Below are 20,194 nucleotides of genomic sequence, written 5' to 3'. Positions count from 1 at the left end.
AAGGTGGCACCCATGATCACCTGTCTCATCTCCTTTCCACACCTCTTAAGGTCGAGTGGCATCCACACCCAGTACCCTGCCATGCTGCTCCAGGAGTCCGACTCATGACGGCTCCTGACATCAGACCCAAACCTCCAGAGGGTCCTGCGGAGCCTGCAGGCAGATATGGTACTTATTGTTTTACACTTGAGCCACATGGAGTCTAAACACGCTAAAGTGAGTCTATAAACCCCACCGCCACCTTCACCCTCCTCGGCCCCAGAGCGGCGCTGACGGCAGCCTTGCCTCCAACTCGCTCGCTTCATTTAGTGGCAACAATGTGTCTGAACCGCGGCAAGCTGTCGCATCACCATGTGAGCCCAAGCATGAACACACATCTGACTGGCATTGATGGCACCACGAGGAGAGCTACCAAACCAAACCATGCGCTGCGTTTTCCTGAACTCGCTGCGTTTCCTCATCTGGCTTCCTGCCGACTTGTTCCTCTTCAGATTTGTTGTTCGTCGTCATGTTCGGAGGAAGTGGAGGGTGTGAGTGACATTTGTGTGTGGGGGGGGTCATATCGTTTCAAAGCTCTTTGTGACAGCTGGAGGAAAACATTTCACTGGAGTGATTTGAGTATACACAGACGCCCCTTAGAACAGATTTCTTCTTTTCATAGAAACAGCAGAAAGTGCTATGTGTTGTCCATTATGACAAAGGTTTATGAAGTAGATTTAATTTGTGTGCTGATATTTTATCAGGCTTCACAGGTTGTAACCAGCAGCTTTGAGGGACTTTTTCCTTGTTTTGGTTTCCCAGCATCACTTGAATGACCCAACTATCAGCCCTGAAACTATCAAATGATCCTGTGGATATTTAAATGTAAAGGGGGAGGCTCTTCTCTGTTATATGATTGAAAATGGAGGATTTGTGTTTGGATGGTTGGGTCTGTTTTGTCTTTTATTTTTTGTCTTTTATTTTTCGCTGACAGTTTGCAGAAGTCTTTTAGAAATAAAAGAAGCAACGACTAAGGTTATTGCTCTGAAGTGAAAGTTTATATTCTGAACCTACGGTGCAGCTGCAAAACTGATCAGTCAGTTTTATTTTCTGCATGTGAAACATGGTTGTTTGAGATGACAGGACAGCTGGCATTAACATCCGTCCCTCCACCCTCCAAAGCCCTCGCTGTGACCAGGGTCCTCACGTCTTCATTTGTCAGCAGGGGTGCACAGAGGCTTTCGGCCGCTCCGACATGAAAGCGAGCTTTTCTTGCCTTTACATGAGTGAGTGCGCTGCCCCTCCCATCAGCCCTGCTTTATCTGTCCTCAGGATTAACTGGTGCTTGTTAAATATGGGGAGGGGAGGGTGGGGGTAATGAGTTGACAGATTTGGGGAACAACAGAGTTTAGAAGTTGTGCTAACAAGTGCTGTTGTGCAGAGAAAGCTGCCTCTCATTACGTAGAGTGGACCTGACGCGCTCGCACAAAACACCAACACTTCCACGTCCAGCCTCCACCCCCCGAACGCCACCCTGCTCCGAGCACACGGGGTTAAACTGAGCAGAAACAACCTCAGTGTCAGTGCAGGCTGTTTATTTTATCTTTTCCTATATTTATTTGTAGCTTTATTTCAGCTTTTGTTATTTATTGTGTATTTATGTTTCATTTTTATATGAAATAACTCAAATTTTATATTATTTAAAATTTTGAATGACTGAATGTCTAGTTTTTATTTATATTTTCCAAATGTGTTTTAAATGTTTTATTATTCATTTAATGTTTTTTGTTAAATGATTATTTAGATGTTTTGTTATAATTCATTTCACTTTATTCAGGTTCTTCAATTATTTCTTTTTATTATTCATCTTCGATCGGCTCACGTGACACATACAGGTCATTTCCTTCTGTGTAATTTAGTTTTATTCATTTTGAACAGATCCATATCTGCAGCATCTGTTTGTATTGTTGTATAAGCTCTGGGCTGATGTCACGTTCAGGGGTCTCCTGTAAAATAGGCCGAAAATCTTCTGGGTTAAAACAAGTTATTCTTTTCACAGTGATAATTAAAGGCAGTTAATCGCCGATGCTTCAGTATCCTCGCCTCACCTGACTCTGCTCCTCTCTCGTCATATTTTGATTTTCATCTCTGGAGCGGGCGGCGAGGTGCTGGAGGCGCGGCGGTCAGGCTGAACCAGAGAAGGCTTTTATAAGAACAACTCATTAACAGACAACCTTCTCGCTTCTTCCCTCCGGCGACCGCGAGTGCCGTTTGGAGAGGGTGCTTTTCTCTTTCAGCTGCACAGAGAAAGCCCAGAAAGTCAAGGCTGCTCGCTCTGGGTACTGATTGCATTTTTCCCCTTTTTTGCCAGAGTGCCTATTCAGACGAAGGCAAGCAGGGAATGAAAGCTTTACAAACATTAATGAAGCGCTCAGCTAACAGTTTTTTCTTTATCGACTCTCCTCCTGGCGACCGGACGAGTTGTGGAGGAGGCAGAGGAGCCTGAGCAGCTCTCAGTGCGATTGGTTGACTCTGAGGTCAGCGTGGAGAATTTGGCTGCTTGATCAGTTAGTTTTGTGAAAACAAGCCAGTCAAACTTGTCAGAGCAAGAAAAAAAAAAACAAAAAAAACAGAAAAGCAGCCCAGTTTGTCTTTGTTTTTCCTGCTTTGACAGAAAATAGTGATTCCTGCACAGACTCTTTGGGTTCTTGATGTGTTTAGGACTTTAGTATGTGCAGTGGTGTTACTTATAGAAATGACCTGCACAATTTGCTGTGATAAATCTGAACAACAGGCTCCTTGTGCTAAAATGCTAACAGCATAACAAAGACACTCAACTGATGGAAAAGGTTATTTTGCATGAACTGAAAACTGAAGCAGGCCTTTGTTTGAAACAGCTTTTACAGTATATTATCATTTATGTACAGTACAGTACTGTACAAATACTAATACTAGCAGTAATCACACCGCTGCACTGGCTCACATGGTTCTTCCTCACCAACAATGGGAGGCCTGTCTCTCTTTTTTGTCTCTCGTCAGGCCGGACGGGATGGGGACGGTGACCCTGGAGGAGAAGGAGCGGTTTGAGGCCGTGAGGAGTCGCCTCATGACTCTGCTGGAGAACCAGATCACACATTTTAGGTATGAACACTTTTTCCATCAGTCACAGAAAACACACAAAAATCCGTCTTCTAGTTCTAGTTTGTGTTTTTTTTGTCATCATCTCTTTCAAAGACACTGAGTGTGTGTCCACATGCGGCAGTGTCCTGGTGATCATCAGGTGTTCGAGTAAACCGTGGGTTTTAAGCGCCTCATGCAGGTTTCTGTCCACACTCTGCCACCTCCACGTGTGTTGGCAACTGAGTTGGATGTAAATAAAGGATGTAAAAATGGAGTAACTGCTGAAAAACCTGAGTTCATCCTGGACTGGACTCTGGATACAGATCTGGACTGACACTGTAAGAAACCTGCATATGAGAAATCAGTTTTATCATGTAACATCACATAACAAGAACAACCCCAGTCTACGAACATGCATGTAAACATTCTCAGTGTCCTCGGTGATGTTTGCTTTTGTTTAGACATTTGTCCTGGATAAAGCACATTAATGGATGAATGAATGAACAGAGAAAGCTGAGGATGAGCCAGAGGTGGTTGTGACTCTGGGCCAGACTTTACCGTCAGAACTTCTACGTATATAATATATCTTGACCTCTAAAATACGTCGGCACGTCTTGCTAAGCGCTGAGCTGAGAAGTGATTTGAAAAGCAAACACCGAAAACACGTCAAACCGCCGGCCTGCTCCTTTACCTCCGTCATAATGAACTGAGGTTGTCTGGGTGTTTTTAGCCCCGTGAGCGGCACACAACAGGTGCAGGACGTGCGTCGACAGCGGCTGAAGAGACCTCCCTGCATCTGCGTGCTGCTATTCAGCGCCGCCGACGCCGTGTGAACACATTGTGAGCGCGGTGTGAAAGCAACAGCCCCGAGACCTTGAGCAACACTTGTCTGAATGGGCCTGTGCCATTAACTGTCCCAGAGCCCGGCCCAGGGGCCCCCCATCGGGCCCCAGAGAGGAGAGCGGAGGGGGGGGGGCTTTACTAACTCACCTCAACAAGAGGCTAATGCTGGTAAACAAAGGCCGGGACAAAGCCGGGATTATGCCGACATCCCCGAGACAAGAGAAGGATTTCCAGAGTTTGGTTTAGATTAAAGCTGAGCTCAGTCGCTAAAGATCCATGTTTGGTCCTAAATGTTAAGACCTGCAGCTGCTGTGCTGCCTCTGATGGTTCTTACTCTTTGTCCAGACATTTAAGACTTCAGTCTTACTCGCTGTTTGGTTTTAGGTCCTCAACACCAGCATACGGCCAAAAATATGTGGACGGGCGACCATGTCATGGGCCTTGATCTGCGGCCTCCTCCGTCAGTATGAGCCACAGCCCCTACTAGTAGGCTCAGGAGGCTCTTATCTCTTATTCATTTTGTTCTCCACGATCATCAGCCACATACCAGTCTTTGCCTAAGGGTCTAAGAGGAGATTTAATGTCTAATGTAAATGCCTAGTAGCTTTTGTGCGTTGACCTAAGGACGACTTTAAATTTGGAGCTCTCAGTGTTCCAGTAGGTGAGCAGGGACCTACTGAGGACCATAACTATGGTCTGATAACAAGTGATAACAGGCCATTGAATGAGTGGTAACATTGACCCTGCTCGGCCCGTCCGTCCAAACCAGCCGTGGTCTCTGGGGGCGAAATCTGATTTTCACTAAAAAAAATAATATAAAAAAGTCTGACTGAACACAAACAAATGACATTTCTCTCCAAATGCTTTAGACAAAGGAAATCACAGGTATAAATTCAATTTTTAGGAGAGAAGCCAGTTTTTACTTTGCAAACCACCGACCCAGGATTGTCCTACAGCTCTGTGTCGGTCTGAAAGTCAATATTAGTATTTAACGTCTGACTAAAATGATTTAATTACTGAATCAAGTGAATCAATAAATCTTTCTTTGTGCTGAAAGTCTTTTTATTCTAATTTTTCTCCTGATGTGTTTTCATTGCCTTTTCATTCATGTGTCATAAAAGTTCAAATATCACATGTTCTGACATATTCTGTCGACGGCCTGCACAATGCATCCCTCAAAGACAGCCCAGGCCTTTTCACCATACCGTGCTCTGTAATGAATTTTAATTTAAGTGAACATCATGAACTTGTGACTTTATTTCAAGTATGAACAGAACCTTCAAACAAAGTCCTGCCTGATAATAACCCACTTTGTTTTATCATTTTTTCAGTGGCGTCAGTGTGAAGTAACAGGACATCTGCCTGTGGGTTTTTGTCCAATAAATGTCTGACCTGTGTGACTGCGTGCCTTTTGTTTGTTAAGTACTCTTCACTTGTCAATTAGCTACGTGAAACCTCCCTGAACTGTCTTGTCTGCGCTCAGGCGGAGCTGGAGGTGAGAAACGCTTCCTCCGTCAGTGTAATTAGATGAAAGGATGCAGCCATCTGTTGATGCTGACCGACGTCTTCCTGCCCCTGCTTCCATCCTCCCATTCTGCTCCTTCCTTTTTGTTTTCCGCACAGTTGTCCTTGAGATCGTTTCTAAATGTGATGCTCATCGACGTCTTGCATCTGCAGGTACTGTTTTCCTTTCGGACGACCAGATGGGGCCCTGAAGGCGATGCTGTCCCTGCAGGAACGGGTACAGAGACACACTCAGATATTTCCAATATTTTTCAGTTGTTGCAGACAACAAATCAACACATCTCTACTTGAGCACTGTCTCAGCACAGAGAGCAGTGATTTACCAAGTTAGGAAAGTTGAGAAAATCCTCTGAAGCCTCAAAGTAAAACCAAAACTGCAGCGCACTGAGTTTCTGCTCTGTGCCCTGATCTTATCAAAGCGGCTGCTGTGTTTCTGTTCTGTGTGGGTGATGGCTCCAAACGTCAGTGAGATGGAGACGACGTTTGTGTCGTTTCAGGTTCTGATGAAGGACATCACCACGCCCGTCCCTCCGGACGACATGAAGAAGCTGGTGCGGAGGTGTCTGGAAAAAGCGGCTCGGATCAACTACAGTCAGCTGATCGAATACTCTCAGATCAAGGGTGAGTTTGTAGCTTCAGACACTGAAGACACAATGCATGACACTGTTAGAGGCCTGAACTGTCCCGCTCAGGATGCATGTTCCTAAAAAACCGAATCTAAAGGCTCTAAATTCAGACTGACCATTTTCAAATCTAAACGGTTCATCCTCTGTGGGGCAGGAACATCCGGCACTGACCGACCTAGAGGCCACAGTGCTGTGCACGCAGCATAGGATTGTGGGGAATGTAGTTATGTGAACGTCTGTGCATAATGTCCATGTGTCCTGTTGTGTTCGGCCCTTCAGCGGATTCTCAGGCGGCTCCAGAGAAAAGACTGGAGGACGTGATGCGACTGGGGGAGCTCTGCATCGAGGTCCTTCAGCAGAACGACGAACATCACTCTGAGGTAGTTTCTTTATTTTTAATATTTTTGTTGTTTGTTGGTTTGCTTTTTTCGCACATCACGTGCAGAGAAGATGTGAGCAGATGAGCTTTAAAAAAAAAAGGTCTGATGTTTGGGAAATATCATGGAAGACGTTTAATTTTAGAACCAGACCATTTGACTCAGCTGCTGCAGTAACACAGTGGTGGAAGATAAAGCATTTTCATTACGAGTTCTTTTAGTTGGAATTAACTGGAGAATGATTGGCTCTGTAAAGTGTCAAAATAAATGGATGTCTTTAGCTTCAGGTTGTTTATTCTAAGGACGAAACCCTCAGACTCTTTAGCACAAACTCGTCTTTTCTCTCTGAGTGACAGCAGCGAAGACGCCACGAGTCGCTTGATCATTTCATTAATGTTCTTTGATCACTTTTCGCAGCACTGTCCATTTTCTTCCTTTGGCAGCACTCGCACCAAAGTGGCATATGACACGGCGAGCGGTGCTGCTGCAATAACGTCTGCGGCGGAGGCACCATGAAAACAACGCCCACGGCCCATATGCACGGCACAGTGTAAAACTGATCAATCATAGGTGTTGAAACGTGGCGGTTTGATCGTCCTTAAGTGGCAGCGTGGCGCTCAGGCATCTGTTTCTGAGCTAATAATAACACGCCGCGCTCTGCCGCTGCCATGGCGACCGGTGGATCTCTGCTCCGAGCTTCAGATGTGAAGTTAACTGCAAATTAGAGGCTTTTTATCAGAGCACCATCACAAGCTGTCACATCTTAAATTTAGAGATGAATCATAATTGTTTACCCGGTTACTGTCAGCGTCACCGGCGTGCCCGCTGCCTCTCCGCTGCTGGTGGTGGTTGTGTATTTTTTTTTTGCCGGTGTTTCTTTACGAAGGTGTCAAAGGGACGAGCTGCTGTTTGAGTTTGGACACATAGACACTGCTTTCTTCTCTTTGCCCTCGTTTTATTTAAAGATCCCTCCAGATATGTGAAACCGCTGCTTGAGATAATGTGTATGAATCACAGCTCCTCCCTCACCAAGAAAACTTTCTCTGAAAATGCAGATATTGTTCATTTCATAATTTAGCTGCTGATCACATGATCATGGTGTTTGTGCACTGGGGGATGTGAAAACTGAAGCTGAAAACATTCACATTAATGTCAAATGTACTGAAGCGCATTAGGCCCAAAATGTGACACTGAACGTTTTATTTATCTGATTTATCTGTTTCTCCTTCCTCTTTCTCTCTTTCTGGTTTCCACCATGGGAAGGGGAGAGAGGTGAGTTTCTCATCTTTCTGGTTTTGTTTTCATCACAGCCTGTTCTCCACGGGGCCCTGCCGACCCTCTGACTGTTGAGTTTCACTGTGAGTGGATCGTTCAGTCTTCTCCTGTGAAACACATGAGGTTGTTAGTCCAACAGATGTTTGAAGAATTTCTGTGATTCCACAGCTACAGATGAAAACTAAACTTAACTAGATGTGTTTTTCAGAATATCCTCTTTAATTTCTCTAAATCATGAGCAGTTATAAGGAAACAACAGGCTGATTGGAGCCGTTTCCATTTGTGGTTTTGTTGGTTTGGATCATTGTTCTTGGATCTGGATGGTCCTCGTCCTCCTAAATAACGTGCAGCTAAAAACTGATCCTACAGTTCCTGCAGGCATTTCTCCTGGACAGGAGTAAACTTTGGTGAGATTTCCCAGGAAATATTATCCTAATTTCCCCAGATTCAATCAGTGCCCAGTTGGTAGAGAAACACTGGGCTGACGGTAAAGAACCAGCATCACCAAAGACCGACTGCTGCGTCTCTGAACGTCGTCTTTGACTGGACCAAGAAGTGTCACTGAACGCACCACACAGACTCCAGCCTACGGCCAACCAGCTCGTTTGTTCCACACCTGGTGAGAGGAAATACCTCTCCACACCAGCAGGGGGCAGTAGTCTGTATTGGTCCTTCGAAGACCTATACTCCAGGTATACACACCACAGACGGTTTATAGCTGCTTCTGATCCAGAACCTGTCTGAGAAGAAGCTGCAGGGGGAGCTGCCGTTGGCAGGACTTGGTCTTTGGTTGGGGAAGAAGAAGAAGAAAGGAAGAAAAATAAAAAACTGGACTAAATGATCATGGAGACCACACTGATCCACTAACAGCCAATCAGAGCGCTCAGTGTCACCTATGGATCAGACTAAAACCACCAGACTAATGCTGCAGTTTGTCAATGGTCTAATTTCAAACATGCAGGAAAAAGGAGCTGATGTATGAAGCCAAAGTCAAACTTAAGTAAATTATTCCTGACCAAGTCAAACAAGGTCCAAACCTCGTAAACAACGATATGTTGAAGAGAGAAAGAATTAAAGCTGTTCTGGAACAAAGGAACTAGAGATTAAAGAAGAGAAGAACCTGTTCAGGTTCATCCATGGTTCCATTGAAAACACAGAGCAACACCGTCTCCCCTGTGATTTCATCTGTGCGTGACAATCCAGACTGTTAGTAACCTCTCTGCTCCTGTTAAGTGTAGTTTGAGGTTAATTATTTTGCTGCTGTGCCCGCTGTGTGAGCTGAAGGTCACTGCAGCAGCGAATCACAAACATAAGAAGCAGGAAATGCAGGTCAGATAGGATTAATAATGTAAACATGAAAGAAAGGCCCTGAAAATAAATCCTTTTTTCATAAGTCTGACTTTTATCCCTGCATGCAAATGTAAATATCTGCCTCTAACAGGAGCTTTCACCTTCAGGCTCCACGAAGAAGAAACTGTTTTCCCAGTTTGTTGCTCAACAGCTGGATGTTTCCACACAGAGTCGTGATCTCAGCCTGGTCCAGCACCTTCGGGATGAGCTGGAGTCTCGTCGCCTCATTAAATGCTCTGGTGGCTGAATGAGCCCAACATGTGCTTCACCTCCCAGACGCTTCTTCTCCGTCCACAGTGTGAAAAACAAAGCACTTCCCTTTTTATTCTCATCATCTTATTTCTGCCTCCTCATGTTCTTCACTCTCTTTATTCCCATTTTCTACATCAGCATCATTTTTTGTCCCTTCTCTTATTCCTCTACTGTTTGTCTTTTATTTCTACCTCTTTTTCTCTTCGCATTTAGCTTCCCCTCATTTTTCCTTCCTTTATCTCTCCTCCGTTTTTGTTTTTCTTATTTTTTCTTTCTTTCATTCATTTCCGCACCTTCTCTGCTTCTTTGATTTCTTGCTTTCTTCACCTCCTCCAATTTTATTCTTTGTCTAGTCCATTTTCTCTTTATTCCCTTCCTCCTGATATTTCTTTCTCTCTTCTTCTTGTCTTATTTTCATTTGTTTCCCTTTTCATCACCTTTCTCTCGTTCATTTTTCATACTTCTTACTCTCTCCCAACCTTTCTTAATTAAATCTGTTCTTCCAAACGCCCTTTATTCCGTTTATTTCTTTGCATCCCCTTTTTCTCGTCTTCTGCCTTTTCCTTTGTTTCTCCTGATGACAGCAGCATCTATTCATCAGCAGCTGTGGTTGAACTGGGTGTCTTGAGACCAAAGACCAGTTTCATCGAGCGGTTTGTCGTCAGTAGCAGGAAACTAAAAAGGCGCTTTTGAAAGGCCTGACGAGTCGTCCTGCAAGGTCACGAGTACGAGGCTCTGCCATGTGGTTTCTCTTTTCCTCATCTTCCATCTCTGCCTCTTTGTCCTCTGCCGTACCTGAATACCGACCTCAGTCCATCAGCGCGTGATTCAAGGCTGCTTGCACTTTTCTCTCAGAGGTCCTTTAGCCGTCAATAGCTGTGGTCATCTGAGCAGGCTGACCTCCGTCCAGCGGCGAGCACGCAGCCTGGATGCTCTTTAGACCGAAGGTATCTGCAGTACTTTCCCAGCAGCACCTCTGGGCTTTTTTTCTTTCCTCTCCAGTTTTAAGAGCACAGCAACTGAAGACACATCTGCCCCCATTTATTCAGATTTCTGCAGCTTTTAACGGACCGTCGTCCTTATTCAGATTCAAACGCTTTGGTCCTTAAGACCTTGTATAAAACATTAGACGTGGAAGAAGCAATAAAGTACAAACTGTTTAACTCCAGTTAATGTATCAACGTATCCAAATAACACACTTTGGAAAGAAGTTTGCCATTTTGTGTGCAGTGGAAATGCACATGACGCCCTGATCCCTCATCCTCATCATGACCATCTGCCATACTGGCATAACTGGGTTTATGTGCTGGATGTGAAATTGGTGTTTGGTGCACAAATAACACACTGTGTTTCCCTTTGTGCATGTTGGAGTGAGATCAGGTTCAAGCCTTTTATGTTTTATTGTTTTCCAACGTTTAGTCAGATGTTTTAATGTGAAAAAACACTTTAATGCCGAAGCAAAAACAGATCTCTCCAAACTCGTCTATAGTAATTACAGATGTTTGCATTAATATTTACCTGCAGTACAAACCACAGCCATCAGTGGAAAAGTCGCAGAGTTAGAACAGTTGAACCAAGTTAACAGAAATAAACAGTAATAATTAATTTGCATTGTCCAGACATATAACCCAATAAAATCTAATTTATTTTAGTAGAAATGCTGCACCTGTGTCTGAGAGGTCTAAACTCCTGCGATGAAGACGCCAAACAAATGAAAGAAAATCTGTGTTGAAAGGCTGAAACGACAGTTGAACGTAGAACATTTCAGTGAGAGCTGTGACCGAAGCCTCTGATCAGTGTTTCCAGTCAGAGAAGCTGAGTCCAAACGGTTCTGAGTCAAAAGCTGCAGCAGGGCGCCTGACTCTGGAAATGGATTCTTCATTTTCTTTCTAAACGGGATGAACAATGTGAATATTTCAAATTTAAACACTGTGTTAATGAGCAAAGACAGAACAGGAGAAGAAACAGACTCACTTCATTGGGTCTCACCATCCACCAAACTTAAGGCTGGACCTCCAGAAACCTGTGAGGGACCAGCCAGTCCTCAGAATAAAACAACAGAACACAGATTTTTTTTCCTCTGGACTCACTTTGTCACGTCTCTCTGTCTTCTCAGGCGTTCTCCTGGTGGCCAGAGCTGATGGCCGATCACGCCGAGACCTTTCTGTCTCTGTACAGAACCGACATGGATGCCGCACTGCAGGTGCAGCCTGTGGACTCCTGGGACAGCTTCCCGCTATTCCAGCTCCTTAACAACTTCCTGCGAACAGACCGTGAGTCTCAGCTTTTGTTTCTACAGGTGAACTGATTCTGTCAGACTTGTCGTTGAGGACAGCTGTGTTTGCACTTTTAAAGGTCGTTGAAAAGAAAAGTTCCACCACCTTTTGTTGTGGAGATTCAGAAACAGTAAGAAGTTAGAGCCTCATAAAACTTTCCCACTAAACTTCCATTTTAGTTTCCAAAATGAAAATGAAAATAAGGAGACCTAAAGCTCAGTAAACCAAGAATCACTGGAGCAACAGAGCAGTTAGTCTTTTGGGTCTGGTTTAATTAAAACTAGGTCGAATATTTAGTGTTTGATTAATTATTTAGTCTCTTGAGGAGCAGAAACTCAAAAATAATTTAGAAATTCAGTATTTTTCATGTTTCTTTTTTTTCATTAAAGATTCTTTAGGGATATTTTTTTTGCCAAATTCTTCACTGCGTCTTTTTTAAAGTTGGCACATGCACGACCCCCTCAGAACCAACCCGTGGACCACTACCCTCCAGTGAGGAGGCTCAGGTCCAGACTAGTGCTGGTTATGACGGGAAATCTGCTGCACACTGAAAGTGAAAGATCCAAACTAAAATCCAAAAAACCTTCCCCCAATACTCACAATGACAAAATGACATTTGGCTTATTGACCCCACAGGGTTTCTGGGTAATGGAGTCTTTAAGATGCATATTTAAACTGAAAACATGTTCAGCATTAAAGTAAACATGTAATGTAACAATAACAAATTAAAACTCGCCTGCGCAGGATTAAAAATAAATACACAGGAACTAAGAATTAGCTTTGTGACCCACTGATCACCTTGCGACTAACGATCAGACATGAGGTCAACGCCACCTCGCTCGCTCCGTCAGAGATAATTAACACAAGCGGCGGAGAAAAGTGTGGAGGCCGAACCAGCAGCACAGTTGGTGGTTTATGCTCAGGTAACCTGTGCACCTGTCAGCAGGTGCCTGCAGAGGACGTCTCACTTCATCTGAACTTTTGAGTTGTTGTTTTTCTTTTCGGCAGATGTAAAAACGGAAAGATAATTTGTTTTAAGTTGTATTGTAACAGCGAAGCATGATGGGGGCTTCAGGACTCAAAGAAAGGCAGAGTTAAACACAGACAGGGATTAAATAAAGGAGAAAATAAAGACACATCAAAGCAGAAGATTAGATTTCATTGCTCATATCATCATTTCTAATCATCATCCATCCATTTTGTGAATTTTTGAATAGCAAACCGTTTTCTGGAACATATCACTGCAGCAACAAACAACATGATTTCAGAAGTAAGCAAACATTTTGTTGGACACCCACTTATTTTTGAAATGTGCATTTCTATGTCTCAAGGTCCCAGTGGTGTGAAAAAAACAAAAACCTCAGAAATGAAAGTGGAAACTTTAGATTAAAGTATGACAAACATCGACATTGCACGGCCGCGTCTCAGATTGTTGCAGCATTTTCTTCCTGATAAACTGTTAAGATTTCATTTGACTGCTGGAGGAAAAAGCTCGGCTCATTGTTTCCTCTCTCCAAGCCCTCCGTCGGCTCCGAGGCTTTGTCTCGGCGCCAGCAGAGATTTGGCGAGATGCGAGGCGTTATTTAACATGGCTGATGCCAAAGTACCTCAAATACAGTAACAGACAGGCACGCAGATAGACAGACAGCCCAAGGGCACTGTTGGGAACAAAAACTCAGCGTTTCATTATGTGAAGAACTCACAGATCTCTTCTTTGTGGCTCATATCTTTTATATTTCTTTTTCTAATTACCATCCTAATGCTCTAATTATTCCAAGTGTCACAACATTAGCTGACTTGAATTGGAGCGTAATGAGGCAATGGATCGAGCCGGAACACAGAACGAGTAAAACCATAGTTTTGACTGTTTGCACAAATGAGGTCTTCCCTCCTTGATAATTACATGGAAAGTGGGAGGAAAGAGATTTCAGCCAAGTCTGATACTGACGAGAGTGAAGGAAAATGACGTTGGCTTAAGGTTACCTTGCCTGAACATCACCGATAATCAAACATGAACCGTCCTCCACTTTCAAACGGTTGAGGAGAACCACCATATAACCTCCTCAGCTGATCTCAGGTGACGCGACTATATTTCACCAAGTGTATTATCTCTCAGTTGTTCTGTAGATTATTTAAATGCTCACTTGATTGTCAGCATGTGAAGCGAGCGGTTGCGAGGGAGGTGGATTTTACTCTCTGGAGGGCAAAAAGGCTAGTGTTAATCATGATGGAGCAGAGTGAGAGGAATTAAAACTAATGAAGTCCTGAGAGACCAGCCTGCTCGCTTCCCTACCCAGCACTTTGTCTTTGTCTCTCCTGGCTTGTGGACTGTTTGTGTCACAGAGGATTCGTCTGTCTGTTTGACTGTCTGTCTCAAACCTGCGGTGACGGGCTGGGGCGAGGGGCGTCGTGGGGGGTGATATCTTGAACACCTGTGCGGTCATGTTCATCACTGCTTTGGAAAGTGTGTCATGTTCACTTCTGGCTACAAATGTCAGATTCAAATTTCTTCAGAAGGTTTTCTGATGGGTTGGGGTCGGTCCAGAAACCGTCTCCTTAAGGTCATGTTGTGGAGACACTATTGTTTATGATGATATTGTTTACTGTAGCACTGAAGACGTAGTTTGGGATATTTTGAGAAATACCCTGTTGCTGGTTAGCTTAGCTTCAACATGCTAATGAGTAAACACGACAATGTTCCGCCACGACATCACAGAACAAAAATACACAAAAGACTTTAATTATCGAGATCACGTGCGGGATATGTCATGTCTATAGGTGCCGTCTGGGTCTGTTCATTTCACGATGACAACATGTTTGAGATTTAATGAAAATATATGTGGACTCACCTGGTTTCCTTTTGGCCCCGCCCCTTACAGCTCACCTGTGCAATGGAGCGTTCCACAAACACCTGCAGGACCTGTTCGTCCCCCTGGTGGTCCGCTACATAGACCTGATGGAGTCGTCCATCGCCCAGTCCATCCACCGCGGCTTCGAGCAGGAGACCTGGCAGTCGGTTAAGTAGGAGTCCGCCCACCTGTTCCTCACCTGCATGAGCGACTAGCATTAGCTTTAGCTGCTACTCAACTAACTAGCACCACACAGACTGAACTTACACAGGTACAGAATGTCCAGTTTTCTCACATGGTACATTTTTACTCTTTCCCGTCACTGTTTTGGTGATTTGAAGGTCAAGGGGCACCTGGATTTTGACGTTACCTGTGTTTTAGATGAAATTTGAAGCTACATTTAATTTGTTTTAACAGGAGTTTATTCACATTCAGTTACAGGAGTTAGGATCCGGCATACTGTGAAGTAAACATGGACATGTGTCTTCTATACTTTGATTATTACTCTTTTTAATACATCTTTCACTTGTTGCACCAAATATTTCCAACATGTTCACCTGCAGTTAAGAAAGTGCATCGTTTACAAGGTGAGTATCAGACTGCAGCTCCTGAATGTAAAGACAAGCACTAATAAGGCAAATGTTTCATCTACTGCTGGACAGATCAAGGCTGACACACACACACACACACACACACACACAGACATTTTTTATTAAAATTGTAAATTACTTCTGGTCTAAATATCCATTTTTCTGTGATATAATTCCCCCCTCGGTCTGTTTCAGTAGTTCCTTTACTGGCTCTTATTGCCGCTTTTACCTCCTGTTTACTATCAGCAGCCATGATTTGCTGAAGAGTGATACTCGCAGCTGCATGAATGTCACAGAAACAATGAAAGCTGAGCGAGCTGCACAAAGTGAGGACAGCAGAGGAGGCAGAGCTGAATGTACAACACAGCAAGGACACACTGCAGTCAGGAACAATGTGCTGAGAGCTGCTTGAACAAAAAGCACCTGAACTGAAAGAAAATAGAATGAATAGAAGTGAGAAGTGACTTTTCTCTTTTATTGGTGTTCGCTATTCGTGAATTCCTGCAGAAAGAACAAGTGGCTGTTATTCTAATGCTGCTCAGTGTCTGTGTGTGTTCAGTGTGGTGAAGAACGCCCACTGTCACAATTTCTTCTCTTTCTCTTTGTCTTTTAACGTTTTGCTTTGCTGCCATCGATCGACCTCACCGCTGCCTCTCACCCGGCAGGTCATTAACTAACAATCTAGCGAGCGTTCCTCTTCCCAAAGTCCCCAGCCTTCCCCTCACTCTGCCGCAGATGCCCAGTTTCTCAGCGCCCGCCTGGATGGGGCCGCTCTGCGAGAACACGTACGTACGACGGGGGGCGGGGGGTCAGGTTCAGGTTCCTCAGAGGCATCCGTGTGGTCTGGACTAGAGGTCTTCGCGTGATCTGAGAATTTGTGAAGAACCACCTCACCTGAAACCAGGATGGGGTCCCTCACTAAGACCAATTAGATGCAAAGACAGCAGCCCCTGACTTTGCTGATGTTTGGAATCAGAATAGAGCTTGTGGTCTGCTGGGTAGAAGATCCTCAAAAATCCACCTGGTCTGTGCCAAAGCTCCAATGTCTCAGCTGTGTATTTTGTCACTCAGCTGCACAATAAACTAATAGTCATTAAAAAACTAACGTCATTTCTGCACTTTGGCATATTAGCATATTCGTTTTGCATAATGATCAGTTCAGGGTTACTGTCAGGTCTGATGTAGCCTTAGCATGCTAGCATTAGCAGCAGTACAACTTAATAAATATATGAATTAATAAATAAATAAATAAAACACACATGGGAAAAGCTCCTGCACTCGCTCACTAACCTCAGACCTGTGCAAGTCAACAATGTACAATTCAAAATGGAAGCTTGTAGATAGACCTGAATCAGAATTCAAGTGACCCAGAGACCTGGATCAGATCAGGTCTGGTCTTTTTGGTTTTTTAGGGTCTCAGGTGTGGGTGAAGACCTCTAGCCCGGACTGTCCTCTGCCTGTTTGGATGCTCAGCAGTTGCTTTGCACTTTTGTCTCCGTTCACCCATTTGCATGTTTGTCAGCGTCACTATATCGATTTATCATCAACTCCTCCAGTCAGAGCTCTTTTTTTACTTCCCCGCATGAAGCCCTGCTTGAGTCGCTCTTGTAAAGTGAATTATTGAAATGTAGAAAAAGTTTGTTTTGCCATTCAAATGTGGTATCTGAGTGTCAGCTGAAGAGCGTGCCGCATTATTTCCAGCATGAGAGGGAGGTTTGTGGTTTCAAATTGTTTCCTTTGACACTGTGGCTGCCTGCATGCCGTGGTTCCTCAGAGGGTCTGTGAAGGTTTTATGATACACCCTGTGTCTCCGGTCCTTGTGGTGTGCAGTGTGCATGTCACAATGTGAAGAATGTCACACAAGAATATTAACGCACCACCTCAATTTTCTGTTGCAGCTTGCAAGGAGTAAATCTGCCTGACATCTTGTAAGTTGAGAGATGTTCTGTGTTTCGCATGTGAGAAAACCCACCTGCCCCTTTTCACCCCTAAAAGCTCCCGAGTATCACGCGAGGCAGAATATTAGAAATGAATCAAGAATATTGTCCTTGAGGGTTTGCTGTCTAAAAACATCTTAGAGTTTCAGGAAGTCAGTTTTCTTACATATTTACTTTCAGGCGGTAATTTCCCAGGAACCAAAGTAAGCGTGTTTCTATATAAGGCACTTAATGTTTGTCTGGCTAACACTGTGATTACAAATTAATTCAACGTACATCAGGCAGCAAATAAGAGCTGATCTGCAAAGATAATTTAAGAGACTTCCTGTCATCACGTAAATGAGTCTTAACAGCAGTCTCTGTGTTAGTGTACTGAAACTGACACCTCAGGGTGAAGCATCTTTGCAAATGTAATCAGTCTCTAATGCACAACACTAATATATAAGGACTAATGGCAATAACTTAAAGTGATGAGCTGCAACTAAACATCATAGGAAACACTGTGACTTCAAGCTGCTGATCACAGTTAGAATCTATTCTGCACCTATAGTATATAATACTAACTATTTTAGTTGAGTTTTATTTTATCCCCTTGTTCTTATGCTAATTATTTGTTAAACATGTGAAATCAGGAGCAGGGAGATGATGCACAGAGAAGATAAACAACCGAGCGCAGGGTTTTTAAAGTGTCACGGTCCACATTTGGTTGCAGCTCCTAGTTTTTACGTTTCAGTTAGCAAACGTGTTAGCTTGGCTGCTAAGGGGACAATACGTTCACACCATTTATCCAAAAAACATATCTGTCCCATGAGTCTCAGTGATGTCTCTTTATTGAGCAGTTTTTACTTTCTCAGAGGATTTTAATTAAAACCCGACGGGCCGACAAGTTTAATAAGCTAAGATGGCTCCCTCCGTTTGAGTCGACTCTTTATTATTCACTGGAGAAGATTCGTGTGTTGAAGTTCACCAGCGTTGGATTAGACCCAGATTTACTTTATCTTGAGTTTAGTTTTGTTGGTTTTGACCAACGAAGCCTTCAGGCAGGTAGAAAATATGAAATGTAAGTTCCAAAGCACATTTTCTGCTTTTGCAGCTTCTCCAGTGTGAGGATTTGCTTTTGTCTGTTTATCAGCAAACCAAACGGCAAACAGGTTGTTCCAGGCCTTACCTTGGACTCAGATATTTATCAGTCTTTCCTGACATCTTATTGACTGATAATTACCAAAATAAATGAGTGCATGTAAAACAGTGAATGTGTCCTGTACATTCAGCTGCTAAATCAGAGAAATCAGAGGTTTTTATGTGTCTGTCTGTTGAGTCTGCAACAGAAGTGTCAGCGTTGGTGGCCATGTTGGGGGGGGTGAGGTTTTCGGGGAGGGGGGGTCTCAGGAGGCTGGTCGAGGGTGTGTTTCTTAAAAAGGCTCCTCATTCCGACTCCCCCAGCCTTTCCCACAACACAGACCGCACTGTTCCTCTACCTCACTTCACTTGGCCCTCCTCGATCCAATGAAAGAAGAGAGAAAAAAAAGCTGGCACTTCATTAGCGAGCACAGACGGGCGAGTGGGATCGTCCCGTTCCCCGGGGAGCAGGGCGGAGCGCGCTCAGAGAAGAGCACCACTAATTAGACATGAGGGGGATAGCCACCGAGCATTTAATTGCACTGTGGACTCAGCCCAAAGCGTTTATTCCTGTGCGCCACTTGTTAAGGTAACAGTCTTTTAAAGGCGAAGTGAGAATAGTGAGGGAGTGAGTGGTGCTTGTCGTAACCCCTCTGTCACCCACCTCCTCCCTCCTCCATCCTCCTGTGGCTGTCATTCTAGCCGGGCGCTGTACACTTGGATGTCGGTGGCGGCGAGCGTTGCCATGTGTTGCTGTGTAACCTGTGCGCAGGGGAGAAGGCGGGGAGACGTCCATCTGTCTCCGTTTCAGCCTGGTGCTGTGTTTACTGACTGAAACCACACAGCTCTGCTCCAAAAAACACAAAACCTGTTGAGGAACCAGACCAGAACCCAAAGACACTTGTCTTCTATGAGTCTTTCTCAAGATGCCACTGACTGAAGAAAGGATTGTGCTGTGAATCTACATTTTAGTGCAGATTCAATGCAAAAAAAAAAAAAGTAATATTTTTAGGTCTGTTTTTAGATTCATGCTCCTGTTTGTGAAGAAGTTTGTTGCAGGGATTTAATTGACAGTCTGAAATGTTTTTAGTGACCCGTGTTGCCAGAAAATCAACCATTAGGGAGCAAATATTAAAAGATAACATGGAATGAAATAATGAAAATGGTGATGTGAATTTGGTTGCTCCTTATATTAAATTGGCAATAGTTGATTTCATTAGTGTGCGGTCTCCTAATAATAGCAGATATGTTGGCCCAAATGACATGGTTCTTTCCAGGAAACTTCCAAGAAAATTAGTGTACAGACTTGCATAATTGTAGCATTTCCAAATAATTTTTTGAAAAGCAGAATGAAGCCTCAGGTGTTGGAGTTTTCTTGAATGCACCACGACCAAGTGGTTTTCTAAAATAGGTCCCTGCTCACAGCTGCATTGCATTGAGACAGCAGAACATTGTTGTCTGGGATTATTCTTTCTGCTGTGTGTTTTTATATATGTAAATAAAAGCTGAGCACTCATAGAAAAAACAGTTGCACACAGCAAAAGACAGAGCACAACAGGTAAAAATCTAACTCCGGAACATATAAACATATATATATTCATGCAACAGGTACAGAAATCAAACTGTTACTCTACTGAATCGTGTTTATTCAAGTGAAAATGTCTCATGTTGGTAAATTAGGAAGAGTCATAAAAAGTTGGTCACTCAAAATGCAACTCTACAACAGAGATACTCACTTCTGCACATTCTTACCAAAATAAGAGTCCCCCCGGCCGTGTTGCAAACACCATCCGGACTGGTTTTAAAATGTGTGTTCATTCGGTGTTTGTGGTGTTGCTTCCTTTCCTGCAGTAATGGCTCGGCCACCTCTGAGGATTTGTTTTGGAAGCTGGATGCTCTGCAGATGTTCGTGATGGACCTGCACTGGCCAGAACCTGAGTTTGCCAAACATCTGGAGCAGAGACTCAAACTGATGGCCAGTGACATGATGGAGGCCTGTGTCAACAGGTCAGACCAGAGCTCACCACATCTGCACCTCTGGCTTCTGAGCAAACTCATTTCTAACCTGAAAATCCGG

At 43.9% G+C, this 20,194-nt stretch overlaps 1 protein-coding gene across 3 annotated transcripts in view; it reads left to right on the top strand.

Annotated features, from left to right (window-relative positions):
- Positions 1 to 20,194, top strand: part of cadps2 (Ca++-dependent secretion activator 2) — a 125,181-nt gene that overhangs the window by 82,076 nt on the left and 22,911 nt on the right. For 2 of the 3 annotated variants that reach the window (XM_026312357.1, XM_026312358.1), the window contains exons 14-20: positions 3,019 to 3,120; positions 5,620 to 5,683; positions 5,964 to 6,087; positions 6,372 to 6,472; positions 11,463 to 11,619; positions 14,502 to 14,643; positions 19,969 to 20,124. In XM_026312357.1, the coding sequence (XP_026168142.1) occupies positions 3,019 to 3,120; positions 5,620 to 5,683; positions 5,964 to 6,087; positions 6,372 to 6,472; positions 11,463 to 11,619; positions 14,502 to 14,643; positions 19,969 to 20,124 (846 nt within the window). Of the gene's footprint in view, positions 1 to 3,018; positions 3,121 to 5,619; positions 5,684 to 5,963; positions 6,088 to 6,371; positions 6,473 to 11,462; positions 11,620 to 14,501; positions 14,644 to 15,726; positions 15,847 to 19,968; positions 20,125 to 20,194 lie in introns of all 3 variants that reach the window. The other variant, XM_026312359.1, reaches the window with a different exon arrangement.

The sequence above is a fragment of the Mastacembelus armatus genome, chromosome 6 (assembly GCF_900324485.2).
Source record: "Mastacembelus armatus chromosome 6, fMasArm1.2, whole genome shotgun sequence".
NCBI classification, from domain to species: Eukaryota; Metazoa; Chordata; class Actinopteri; order Synbranchiformes; family Mastacembelidae; genus Mastacembelus; species Mastacembelus armatus.
The sequence above is the reverse complement of the archived record's forward strand: the minus strand, read 5'-3'. Positions and strand labels throughout refer to the sequence as shown.